Source organism: Physeter macrocephalus, chromosome 1 (genome assembly GCF_002837175.3).
Source record: "Physeter macrocephalus isolate SW-GA chromosome 1, ASM283717v5, whole genome shotgun sequence".
Classification (NCBI taxonomy): Eukaryota; Metazoa; Chordata; class Mammalia; order Artiodactyla; family Physeteridae; genus Physeter; species Physeter macrocephalus.
Genome location: NC_041214.2, coordinates 122270593 through 122284364, shown reverse-complemented (window position 1 = coordinate 122284364; position 13772 = coordinate 122270593). Strand labels below are relative to the sequence as shown.

Below are 13772 nucleotides of genomic sequence, written 5' to 3'. Positions count from 1 at the left end.
GGCAAAGCTCATCAATAGTCTCATCAATAGGTATTCTCATCAATACCTAGGGAGTGAATGATTCCATATGCAGTTGGAAGAATTAGAGGGATTATTACTGTGGCATGACTTTACAGAATAAATGCCCCAATGACTAGCTCAGGAGTTTCAGTGGATATTAGTAATTATTATTTAATCAAATATTAAATAAACTGGTAGTCTGAGAAAGTTGTGGCAATTCTTTCCACCGCTAATTTATAAATAAGGAATTGTTAAAGACATCAGAGATTCTCCTATTAGATATCTACAAAACAGTGAGTCAATAAAAGTTTTTTAAAAGTCTGTTAAGATAAAAACAACTTCACCAAGACGTTAGAATACAAGAGAATAAATATACAAGCATATTTGGTTCCTTTTTTCACTTTTATTTTCTTGTTGTTTTTTGCTTACCCTAGGAAGAAACTGCTACACAAATATTTTTAGGTGCCTAAGAAAACAAAACATCTTTTTCAGCCTTATAGATTTGGTAGACAAACATAAATTTAATTTCATCTCGTTCAGAAGATTTTCTACTTTTAGTTGAAAATTAATTTCTTTGAAAGGGGCAGCTCTCTGGATTGGCTATCTTAATATTCTTGCTGTGGAGTTATACAGTATTATCTCATGCCTGATGCTGTGTCACTGTCCTCTTATTCCTGGTGTCTGACTCCTACTCTTTTTCAGCCTTATCACGTAGAAACTGTAGACTGGAACCACTTTTTAAATGATCTCCTTTGGTTGCCTGAAAAGCAGGGAAGATTTTTATTCATTTGCAGCAAGAAACTCAATCATTCTAGGTTCCAATTAGAGAAAGCCTAGGGGCCCTCTTTATTAAGATGAAACACAAATTGTATCAAGACTTGTTAAACCAGTTAATATTTTTATGGTGAAGCTTATTTTATTAAGAAGCTTGAACATTTTAAGTACTAATTGGAATATGTGTAGGCTATTTTTAATCGATGTGTAAACTCTAACCTCCATTTTGTTAAAATTACATCTTATGGTGCTAACATTTTTTGCCACCTTGAAGATTTGTCATTCAGAGTACAATCAAGAATCCTGCAATGTTTGGTGTCAGGAGTGACTTATACTGCTATAATCTCCTGTTAACCATTTTTGCAGGTGTTTGTTCATTATTTCCTAAAAGAGAGAATTATTATTTTAGAAAAAAAGTTTTTTAAATACTGGCAACTTGAATAATTTTTCTAGATCTTTAACTTCATTTCTATACAAAAAATTTTAAATATATATCTAAATTTAATTACATATTTACAGAGCCATGTGCTTTAAGATATGACTTAAAGTTTATGAACACTAACAGAGAAAAAATTGACAGTTTAGATTTGGGGAGTATAATTTTATGTATGGAAATGTATAGGTATTTGCATATAATTATATCTGTGTGTTTAAATTCCAACTTATATATGAAGAAATATTGCCTCTTAATATAATAAAATACTTCCATTAAGCAGTATTTTAAGGATGAATTTTCTGAAATTCAAATTATCCTTAATGTAACTGTTATCTTAATGTTGTCCTTCTGTGGCTTTGTAGAAAGGATGCAATTTCTAATTATTTCAGTTACATGCAGTTAATCATAATTTTATTGTGCCAGCTTTTTTCTTTAAAGAATTTTAAGGTTGTCTATGGTCCAAGATTATCCAGTCTATCAGTTTTAAAATAAGCATTAGTAAATTCAAATAGCAACAAGCAAATGTGGAATATATGAAGAAAGTTGAGAAGTATTATTGTTTTGACTTTTATTAAAGATGCTATCAAAATGAGTTGTCTATATAATTGGATGATATAAATTATTGTATTATTCTAATGTTTTTAGATAACCAGCTTTTACTAAAAAACTAAGCAATTTTTTACCACATTGCTGATCTACTTATTTTGATACAATTTACAATATTTATTATTATTTGGTTCACAACTTTTATTTCTTTTATAAAATTTTGTCAAAAATATATATTCTTCATCTAAGAAAAGCTGTGGTAGTCATAGGCACCACTTATCAAGACCTATGTTCTAATTGTATTCACAACAACAAAGCATAAGTTCAACATTTTCACCAAAATAAACAAATAATTAAAGCTTTTTTGAAAATAATTTACAATGGTAAGATAAAATCATGTTTAAATTAAAAAATTTTGACATAGAACAACTAGGAAAATATTCATCATGTTAGAACACAAGGGGTAGTGGGCAAAGTATTGACTATGGATTCAGACCAGGGTTTGAATACATCTCTAATCTTCTATATTATTATCTGCATTATAGTTTTTAAAATGATACTCACCGTGTTCTTATGAGGATTATAGTAAATCTACATAAAGTAACTAGGACATTGTCAACACACGGTGATAGGTACTAATAACCATTCTTATCATTAACAATTACATAAGACTGAACACTTTGAAGACAGAAATTCATGATTCATTTATCCTTTCTTCCCTGAAAGCAGGTTTTGAGAATTCTTTGCAAGTATTTGATTAAAGGAGAACTGTCAGTTTCTATGAGTTCAGTTTTTTCTTAGATTCCACATATAAGTGAAGTCATATAGTATCCATCTTTCTCTGTCTGACTTTTCCACTTAGCGTAATGCCCTCAAGGTCCATCCATATTGTCACAAATGGCAGGATTTCCTTCTTTTTTTATGACTGAATAATATTCCATTATATTTGGAATTTATTTTCTTTATCCATTCATTTGTAAATGGACACTTAGGTTGTTCCCATGTCTTGGCTATTGTAAATAGTGCTAAAATGGATATGGAGGCAGATACCTTTTTGAAACAGTGTTTTTTTTTTTTTTCCTTTGGATATATACCCACAAGTAGAATCACTGGACCATATGGTAATTCTATTTTTAATTTTTTGAGGAACCTCCATACTGTTCTCCATAGTGGCTGCACCAATTTACATTCCCAACCACCAGTGTAGGAGGGTTCCCTTTTCTCCACACCCTCCCCAACAGTTATTACTTCTTTTCCTTTAGAAGGCAGCCATTCTAACAAGTATAAGTGTAATCTCATTGTGGTTTTGATTTGCATTTCCCTGGCTGTTAGTGGTGTTGCGCATCTCTTCATGTACCTGTTGTCCATTTGTATATCTCCTTTGGAAAAAATGTCTATTCAGATTATCTGTTTTTAATCAGGGTTTTTTGCTGCTGACTTGTATGAGCTCTTTCTTTATTTTGGATATTTACCCCTTATTTTATTTACCCAGACATAATATTTGCAAATAATTTCTCTCATTCCATAGGCTGCCTTTTCATTTTTTTAAGTTGTTTCTTTTGCTGTGCTGAAGCTTTTTAATTTGACGTGATCCCACTTGATTATTTTTGCTTTTGTTGTCTTTGCTTTTGGGTGTTAAATCCGAAAAATCATCACCAAGACCAATGCCAAAGAGCTTCTTTCCTGTTTTAGGTTTTCAGGTCTTACATTCAAGTTTTTAATCCATTTTGAGTTGATGTCTATGTATAACGTAAAATAGGGGCCCAGCTTTATTCTTTTGTGTGTGGCGCTTCAGTTTTCCCTGCAGTATTTATTGAAGAGACTGTCCTTTCCCCTATTGTGTATTCTTGCCTCCTTTGTCAAAAATTAATTGACTGTATATGCATGGGTTTATTTTTGAGCCTTCTATTCCATTTATCTATCTGTCTTTATTTTTGCCAATACCATACTCTTTTAATTACTATATCTTTGAAATATCATTTGAAATCAGGAAGTGTGAAACCTCCAGCTTTTTCCTTCTTTCTCAAGATTGCTTGCCTATTTGGGGCCTTTTGTTTTGCATGCAAATTTTAGGATTGTTTGTTCTTTTTATGTGAAAAATGCCATTGGAATTTTGGTAGGGATTGCATTGAATTTGTAGATTGCTTTGGGTAGTATAGACATTTAATATTAATTCTTTCAATCTATGAGCAAAGACCATCTTTCCATTTATTTGACCTCTTCAGTTTCTTTCATTAATGTCTTATAGTTTTCAGTGTACAGATCTTTCACCCTCTTGGTTACATTTTTTTCTAAGTATTCTATTCTTTTTGATGTGATTTTAAAATAGATTTTCTTAATTTCCATTTCTGATATTTCATTGTTGATGTATAGAAATTCAATTGATTTTTGTCTATTGATTTTGTATCTTGTAACTTTACTGAATTCATTTATTAGTTTTAAGAGTTTTTTAGTGGAATTTTTAGGTTTTTCTTTATATGCTATCATATCATCTGCAAATGAAGACAGTTTTACTTCTTCCTTTCCAATTTGGTTACCTGTTATTTATTTTCCTGCTTAATTGCTCTGGCTAAGACTTCCAGTAATATGTTGAATAAAAGTGGCCAGAGGCAGGGGTGGGGGATAGGGGAAATGGGTGAAGGTGGTCAAAAGGTACAAAATTCAAGTTATAAGATAAGTTCTGAGGATATAATGTATAGTATGCCAACTATAGTTAATAATACTGGATTGTATATTTTAAAGTTGTTAAGAGAGTAGATCTTAATAGTTCTCATCACAAGAAAAAAAAATAACTATGTGAGGTGATGGATGTTCACTAAACTTATTGTGGTAATCATGTGGCAACATTTACATATATCAAATCATTATGCTCTGCACCTTAAACTATTGCAGTGTTGTGTGTCAGTTATATCTCAGTAAAGCTAAGGAGGAAAGAAAAGAGATAACTTGCAGGAAAAAAACCTCTAGAGGGATGAGAAAGCAGGAAAGGGAAGGGGGAGAAATTTCAGGTGGTTTCAGGCAAAGCTGTGCCGCCACAATGGTGGCCCCAAATGCAAAGGTATAATTCCAGGTACCTCTGTGGAAGACTGCTCCAATAGCCCACAGGCAATCCTCCAGAGACCAGCAGGTATGAGACATTTAGCCACAGAATCTGGGCAGCAGGACCTGCTATCTATCAGTGACTACTATAGTGACTCAACTAATTAGCTCCTTAATACATGTCTGCATAGTTAAGGAGAATAGAATAAAATTATAATTGCCATACCTCCAAAATCTTCTGAGTGAGTGCATTATGATTCTTTTGGTACCTTATAGAAGTTAGCACATAGTTATCCATGAAATGGGTGTTAAATATTTATAAATTGCTTAATTAATTCACAGAATATGTAACATTTCATATATTTTTTGTTTATATGCATGTTTAAATCCAATAGGCCAGAACCTGTTTTGTGGACAAAGGATGGCGGAGAATTACCAGATCCTGACCGAATGGTTGTGAGTGGTAGGGAGCTAAACATTCTTTTCCTCAACAAAACGGATAATGGTACATATCGATGTGAAGCCACAAATACCATTGGCCAAAGCAGCGCAGAGTATGTTCTCATTGTACATGGTGAGTACCTTTTGACATTATTATACATGTGAGAATGACCTGAAAAACTGCTTAAATTTATCAAAATCTTTAGAATAATAAACAAATTTAAGCAGGTTTTCTTTTTCTTTCACAAGGACTTCTCATAAGTGTAAATATTTCCAAGATTCACAATTAATACGTTTCAAGTCAAACTAATAAAATTGCAGCCTATACTCGAAATAAAATTTATATTTGTGAAAGATTTTTTTATTATAAATATACTGTATAATATTTGGTGGTGAATAGTAAATCATATTAATGGTTTTCTTTACATTTTACAAATAAATGCTTTAAATTATAAATCAGAATCATGAAAACAATATTTTCCCTGAGTTAATTATGGTAGTATTATCATAAAAATATGCTTTATAATCACTATTACTAGTTTTACAAAGAGAGATAGCATGTAATTGAGATGTAGCAAAGACAGAGGTGTACAATACTAGTGAAAACTGCACTAATTTCTTATGAACAATAATTTGAAACACCCACAGACATTTTTTTCTCCTCTGCAATAACCTCACAATTTGAGTAAATATAGGAAAATGGCAAAAAGACATGCCAATACCCAAGATTAAAAAGAATCTGTTTTTCCTAAACTCCAAAAGCCAGGACAAGTTGTTCATGAGGTAGCTCTAACATATTGTTAGATGAAGATGAACTTTTCTGAAATCGATAAATATCACAATAAACAAAATCACTCAGGTTTCTTTATTGCAAGACTTCTCAGAGTTTATTTATAGGGTACAATGTGAATCTCCAAGAGAAAAAAGCATTAGAGAATGTAAGATTTTTCTCATATAGTTCACCAAGAAAACGTTTTTTTAAGACTAATGTTGTGTTCTAAACAATATTACAGTATTTGAATGAGTACTGTGTAAAAATTACACAAAGCTGTAATAAATCCAATGGATCTTAGAAATCCTGAAGGGAGTACATTTATTTGAAATCTTTCTCATGAACTTAAGTATAAAATAACTGTAAGAAGCATGGGTTAATTTTATACCTTTCCAAAAAGGAATTTTGGGGATAAAGTCTAATTCTTTGTAAAAGGATTTAATTTTAGGGGAAAAATAATCCCATTTGTGTTTTTTTCCAAGATGTTTACTTTTTTATGATACAGGCCAAAATTGGAGAAAGAATAATGTATTAAATCAATTTACAACTTTATTTTCAAATTGCCTTAGTGTCTACCATTTCTCAGTTCTTAATAACACTTTTGTTCTTGAAGGCAAACAAAGTCTTGCATTGAATAGACTTTCCACATATAAACATCTTGAAGATAACAGAGCTGAGAGAGTAATTTCTAGTATCTCATGAACTGTGCAAATTCCAGCTTTGGGGAAAGATCAGCCTAATCAAATTAGACTGATAAATTGGAATTAAATGTAGTAACCCCCTGTAGATAAACCCTACCAGGCTCACTGCCAGAGAGAATGTAACAACCACTGAGTGTTTCAAGAAGATAAGTTAGATCCTTAGAGCAGGAACCAGGAGTAGCTTTCAGTTCATGCTGACCTGGATGTTTAGATCCTGCAGTCATGGAAATGAAGTCTGATTCACCCTCAACTTGATAAGCACTTGTCTCACCTAACAGTTTTTGGGAACCTAGGGGCATGTTGCATAGCATGTCACATTGTGTTGAAAGCAATATGACATAAAAATATAGAGAACTAGAAGGGAAGTGACAGAAAAAATAATATACTTAGATGAAAAGTATGTCATTTGTTTTTTTAAAGTAATTCAAGTGGGGAAAATTCATATGTTTTCTCAGTGTTTGCAAGCTAGCCAACAGCATGATTTCCTAAATAGCCAAGCTACCTTTAGGTAGTTGGCAGTTGACATATTTCTAATAAATACTTCTCTGAGCACTTTGTAAGAAGTAATTTTTGGCTTTGCTTTTTGAACTACAATTCATCAAAAGCACCCCATAGATTAATGCTATTCATGCTACTAGATAAATGCTGTGAAGTTCAACAGTGGTTTACCTAGTATTATTGACACAAGTAATGAGAGGCTCAATGAAACAGTGAAACCATATTACACTGTGTTTAAAAAGGGCTCCAATTGGGTTCATTGCAAAATAAAGGCATTTTTTCCTCCTTTGCGCACAGGGTATAATGTTTCATTAGTCACTGGTTGTATAAATATAAAAAGCTACTCTCTTCTGTTAATGGTTTGGCTGTTTCAAAACCCAACTAAATGGTGAAATTTGAGTGGTATTTCAATCTATAATGAATGCTGTATGCATTTCGGAATGGAGTGATAAGTGATCATTTGTGAGAACTTTACCCTTTTATCTTTTACACCAAGTTTGATTTTACATTAGCTGTGATAATTTAATATAGCTCTAGCACAGAAGGGCCTTTCATGAGCTGAGACTGTCTTTGATTCTACCACAGTTACCTAGGTTCTATTGATTCTTAACTTGATGGAGGTCAGAGCACTTTGCTGTGAAATCATCTGCTATCTAGGTACCATCCTAATGGTTAGATTTTATTCTTTGGGTGTCAGTGGAAGTGCATTATTTAAATGTTTTCACATTTAATTGTTAACAGCACTGACTTTGTATGTCATGGACACTGGAGTGTTCCCCTCCACCCTAACCCCCGTGATACCTTTGCAAATTTAAACATTACAGTTTCAGATGGTAATTTGAAACTGCCAGTCTGGTTCTCACTCTCAATGAAAGGCCTAACAAAATTCAGTACATGTATACAAATACCTGTAAGATAAAACATTACACTTTTGAAACATTTGCACTGTAGAGATTCCATTAGGAAAAGATATACCGTGTTTTCATTAACAAGCTCAGCAATGGAAAAATTAATCTGTTAAATTAGTAGCCATAGTGATACTATTAATTCCTGTTAGCACAGTAGTTTTTTGTTTTTTGCTTCTGTATAAAAATATTGAAGTTACTCTCATGTTATTATTGTTATCATGCTATTTATTTCTTTCGAATGGCTAATTACTTCCATATTAATGGTCTTGAAATATGCTGTTCCATTGCTGTTTTTACTATTTGGAGAACTCAGATCAAAGGAAATATTCATTCATTCACCAAATAAATATTTAGCATTTATTCACAGAGTGCAAATGCACTACAGGAGCAAAGGTGAATATCACTCAAGAAGCTTAGAGATAAACATGAACGATAAGCATTCAAGTAAGTATAGTACAAAAATCAAAGAGTTATGGGAGTATGGGTATACAATGATGTAGATATTCAGAGTTTGTGACAACATGGTCCAAGTGTCTGGAATTTTAAAAAAAATAGTAACACAGTACACCTGGATTATTTATAAACAAATGTCATACATCATAAATAGAAGTACCCACCAGTGCCAGGTACATATTATTATTATAATATTACTAGTAGTCTTATGATACCTTAAGGCAATCTCAGTCCAGTGCTCTGGTACAAAATTTACCCAAAGGTTGTGTACAATTTACTGCCCATAGTCTTCCCTGAATGGTACCCAGAGAATAAATTAAGTTATCCCTATTGAAGAATGGGAAAATTCTATATTCTTGTTAACTAAGCAATAGAGAAGACCATAAGAAATCAACACTATAGCAAATTAGTAATATAGAGAGAGCAGGATAAAAGTTATAATCACCCTTGTTTCTCTGATGCAACATCAAGTTCAGAAAGTTTAGATAAAATATCCTCTCCTCAAGAAACGCTACTCAGATCTCCATCTTTTAGTATAGAGATCGTGGAAGATACCTATTCATTGCACAAGGAATGGCTGCAGAGAACTGAGAATGACCTGAGACTGATCTTATTTTGTGGTTGGGGACGATTCAAGTCCTTATATTTATTTGTCATCCACTTCTTTAAAAAGTATTCTTTTGGTAGTGTCAGAAATTTATAGTACCTGGGAAATTTTGAAAGAATATCTATGAAGAGTGGAAAACATAAATTACCACTTCCCCCCAAATCCTATACTTCTTCCTCCTCGACTATCCCAATGCCTTTGACCTCCTTTCACACTCATGCTAGAGAAAGGCATAACCACGCCTCAGAATACATATGGAAGATGGACAGTGGTGCTGGAACTCTTTTACTATCATCTGCCCTCCCCAGAATTCGGGAAGAAATACAGTAATACAAGTAGAAAAAATGAGTAACTTATTTCTTCTTCTACCGGTAGCTGTACTAACTATGGCAGGTCCACACTGTGGAGAGGAGTAACAGGGAGTCCAGTGTGAGCTTCAGTGGAGAGGGCACTCCACTTAGGACCCATCTCAGGGCTGTCTCACACAGTCATGGCAGAGTTGAGATGCACTATTCCAGAACGTTGTTCATGATACTCACCATCTCTCTTCAAATTTACTTTTCATATTACCATAGTAGCCCTTATATGAAATTTAAAATTATCTTACCACTGCTTTTATTCCATTATTTCACTGTTTTTGACTTACAGAAATAAGCTTTTATAACAATTCATTATTTCTTCATCATCTTAACTCTTGCTATTCTTATTTTGAATAAAATTACCCACTATGCACCTTTCCACATTTTTACTTTTCTTTATATGTACATATTTAGCTTTTTCTAGCAAATTTCATATGTATGACCATATAAAAACAAGTAAAATTTTTCATAACTAATATTATTATTATAGTAGAAAGTGAAATAGTATAAAAAGCTTGTTTATGTAATGCCAATCAGTGTACTGACAGTTGCTGACTTTGTATCCCTAAAATATCACTTGACAGTTATGGTTTGTTTTATATATTTGTTCATGTATCTATTGAAATGGATACTGATGAAAAATGTGATATTGCTTTTTGTTTGTTTGTTTGTTTCCAGGATAATTTACCTCAAAAATAACATATACATAGAATAAGATCCATCAAATTTTATTGTTAGCTAGTAAGAACAATTATAAAAATAGTGTTTCAGGTTTTTAATTTTTATAGTAAGAGAGAATATTACTGCTAGAAATATCTATGTGTTTTGGTTTAGTGAAAGGTATCAAACTATTAAATATGCCTTTCCAGCTTTAAAAAAATTGATACAACTGCTACTTTCATTTCACTTTACTTTTATTGTTTAATAATAAATGTCAAAATTACACAGAGACAGAATGTTGTACACCAAGATATTACAGATTCCTGCATCAAACCAAGTTTCCAAACTTTGTTGTTCATTTAGATACCCGTCTCTTTCAGAGACTAGAGGTAAATGCAGGTTCACTTCCCATCCCAGGTGCTGATTCTTTCTTTCAGTCAATTTGCTTACCATGGGAGAGAGGGAAATTGAGTCATGGAGGAAAGCCTTTCTTTCACTTTAACACACATTTCCAAACCATCTGTTATCTCCTTCAAATACTTAACTAAGGTAAAAGATATAAATTCAATTGCTTTAGGGTTTTAGTTCCTGATCCTAAATTTAGCAAAATAAATAATACATATATAGGTGCATGCCATACTAATTATGAAACAGATTAGGAATATCATAAAGTAATATCCTAAATTTGTTTTTAAATTTGTCTTACTCTAGAGCTAAGCAAATAGGATTATAATACATACTTTCCTAGTCTTAAGGTATATATTTTACATATTCCTTCTATGATTATCAATGATTTGAAAGCTAATGAGAACTCTCATTCATTAAAATTAAGAATGTACTTCTGTGCTTCATAGTAAATATGTAGCTAGACTAAAAAGTTGGCAGTCACACTTACATTTACTGTTACAATTATCCAGCAACAAAACACTTAGAAACTTTGAGAGTCTACATGATTTTTTTTTTTTGCTTAGCTGTGCTGTTAGGAAAGGTAATACAGATCAGCATGGAAATAAGAGGGTGAATCTTTGAGCTCGGATGAGTGGGTGGGGAGCAGGAAAGAGAAGACTGGATTAATGGACAGATGTACAGCCAGCCTAGCAAACATTTGAAAGAGATTCAGCTAAAATCTGTTTCCTCACATGGAAACAGACCTACCAGTTGGTAAATTAATTCTGTGTGCTCATAATGAGCATTTTTCCTTTGGAGATGCTTTCTTTAGAAGCATAGATGGAAAAATATACGGTGTAGGAAGAAAAGGATAGAAAAGACATCCATGTGGAACAACAAAGAGTGCACTGATGGAAGAAGCCTATCGCTGCTGCTCTCATCTCCAGTTGAGAGTTTCCAGACAATAAACTAGTTGGATGAGTCTTAAAACAGTACCTTCTTTAATCGCTGAGATAAAACATAGCATCTCTGGACATGAATAAGCAGGGAGAGCTGTGATGCCTGTGGGAAAGGAGTACCTCTGACTGGATGAATATGCTGTTGAACTCTGCAGATAGAAGTGGAATGGGATCAAGTAGTGGAGACGGGGCGCTGCTTTCATTATAAAGCATTTTGAAAAGTGGATATGTACAGGCATACTCAACACGGAGTTGAGGCTAAATTTCATCTCTTTAAGGTGAACCTAAAGTGGATAAAGTTTCACATTTCAAGGTAAAAATTCATTGAGATACCACTCTGAAGTAAATGTTTCTGTGGTACCTAGATGGATCACTGACTAAAATGTCCACGCGGAAAACCCTCATTCCTGTCTGAAGGGAAGAAAGACTCCACCACCCAACAAATCCAACATTTAAAATGTTTTCCCTTGCACTCTTTATATATGATCTTTTCTGTCAATTTCAGTAAGGTGAGAAGAACAGAAGGGTTATACCCATGGCACTTAGTCTTTCTAGATTTTTTTTATGTGCTAAAAAGGCTAGATTATAGCTTTATAAAATGTATAGAGCTCTTCTCCCCAAGTATATATGCATTCATTCATTAGAGAAATTCAATCAATATTCAATCGCCCATGGGGGGAAATTTTTGGCATTCCTTTTTGGAAACAATGGCATGCCTAACTAGAAGAAGATTTTACATAAAATCTGCTTTGTAGCTTCTTACAAAAATGTAGTTTCACAAACATTGTAACAACATATCACATACTTGTTCTAGAATCTAAGAATTATCCTTGAATCCTCTCTGCCCTTCTTTCCAATTCATCAGCAAGTTCTGCTGGCGCTGTTTCCAAACCATTCTCCCAGTATGTCCACTACTTTCCACCATCGTCTCTAGCCTAGACTATTGAAACATTGTCTAATGGGCTCCCTGCTTCCACCTCTCCCGTCTGTTTTCCACACAGCTGCAATATATAAATATTTTAAATGCATATTCCTTCATATCTTCCCCCATTTAAATTTTGCCAAAGGCATTTCATCACACTTAGTATAAAACCCAAATTCTTATTATCCTAGTTTATCAGTCCCAGATTTAGCACCTACTCTGTGACACCTCATCATTCTCCACAAAGTTCTGTCTCCCTGGTCCTCTTTCAACTCCTCTAAGCTCTTCTCTTTTTAGGACCTTTGCCTCTGCCTGGAATGCTTATGCAGGAAGTATTGATACAAGGAATGCCATCATGAATGCTGGTCTTTCCAAGAGTGATTTCTTATAATTCAGATCTCAGATTAAATGAATCTTCTCAGTGAGGCCTTTTTTTGTCCACTCTATCTAAAGCAGCTCCCAGTCACATATGAGTTTATTTTAATTTTCTGCAGGGCATTTATCATTATTTGGTATTTTAGTTGTATATTTGATTGCAGATATGTACATGTATATGTATATGTGTATTATGCATGTGTACCTATATTGTATATTCATGCATTTATGTGCATATATTATATGCACCAAGCAGAAACCTTATCTTGGAACAGTGCCTTCTAAATAGCAGGCAATCAAAAATATTTCTTTAATGATTAAATTTCTTTCTCTCTCTGTTTCTCTCTTTCAACAGAAGAAACCTTAATAAAAAATACACGTATGTACGTATAGATACATGTTTTACCATGATGCAATTTCACAGATGTTTCAAGGTCCCCTCATTAATTGTAATATTTCAGGGACATTGCCAGGAGAATATGAAATCCCACGATTAGAAATATATTACTTTGGTAAAATGTTCACTTCTTTATTGAGCCTATATTTTAAATATAAATAATTTGGGGAAGGTTATCAATCTGTGTCACCAAATTCCATGTGGGAATTAGTTTATTAAATAAGCTTTTTTAAGGTTAAGAAAGACCTTGATTTTGCGTAAGAACTCTGAATTCTAGGGTTACAGGTGATAGGAGGGCATATTAAAAGTGGAGCTCAATAGGCATTTCTTCACAATTCTGCTTAACATTATTCTTAGTGTTTATTAGGGATTATCTCTTGTGGATACATCCAAGAGACTCTATTTATTAATATGCTTGCACAGAAAGTATCTACAAATAGCCCTTATTGCTTTTAAGTTACAGGATAGCAAGTTTATAATAATATTTTTGAAACACTTCCAAGTTCTCCTTTAATTTTCCTTTAAATAAGCTTTTATA

The 13772-nt window shown here is 33.0% G+C and overlaps 1 protein-coding gene across 1 annotated transcript in view; it reads left to right on the top strand.

Moving 5' to 3' along the window:
- Positions 1-13772, top strand: part of CADM2 (cell adhesion molecule 2) — a 315109-nt gene that overhangs the window by 221868 nt on the left and 79469 nt on the right. Inside the window, exon 8 of the mRNA XM_028496901.1 lies at positions 5191-5369. Within this exon, the coding sequence (XP_028352702.1) occupies positions 5191-5369 (179 nt within the window). The remainder of the gene's footprint in view (positions 1-5190; positions 5370-13772) is intronic.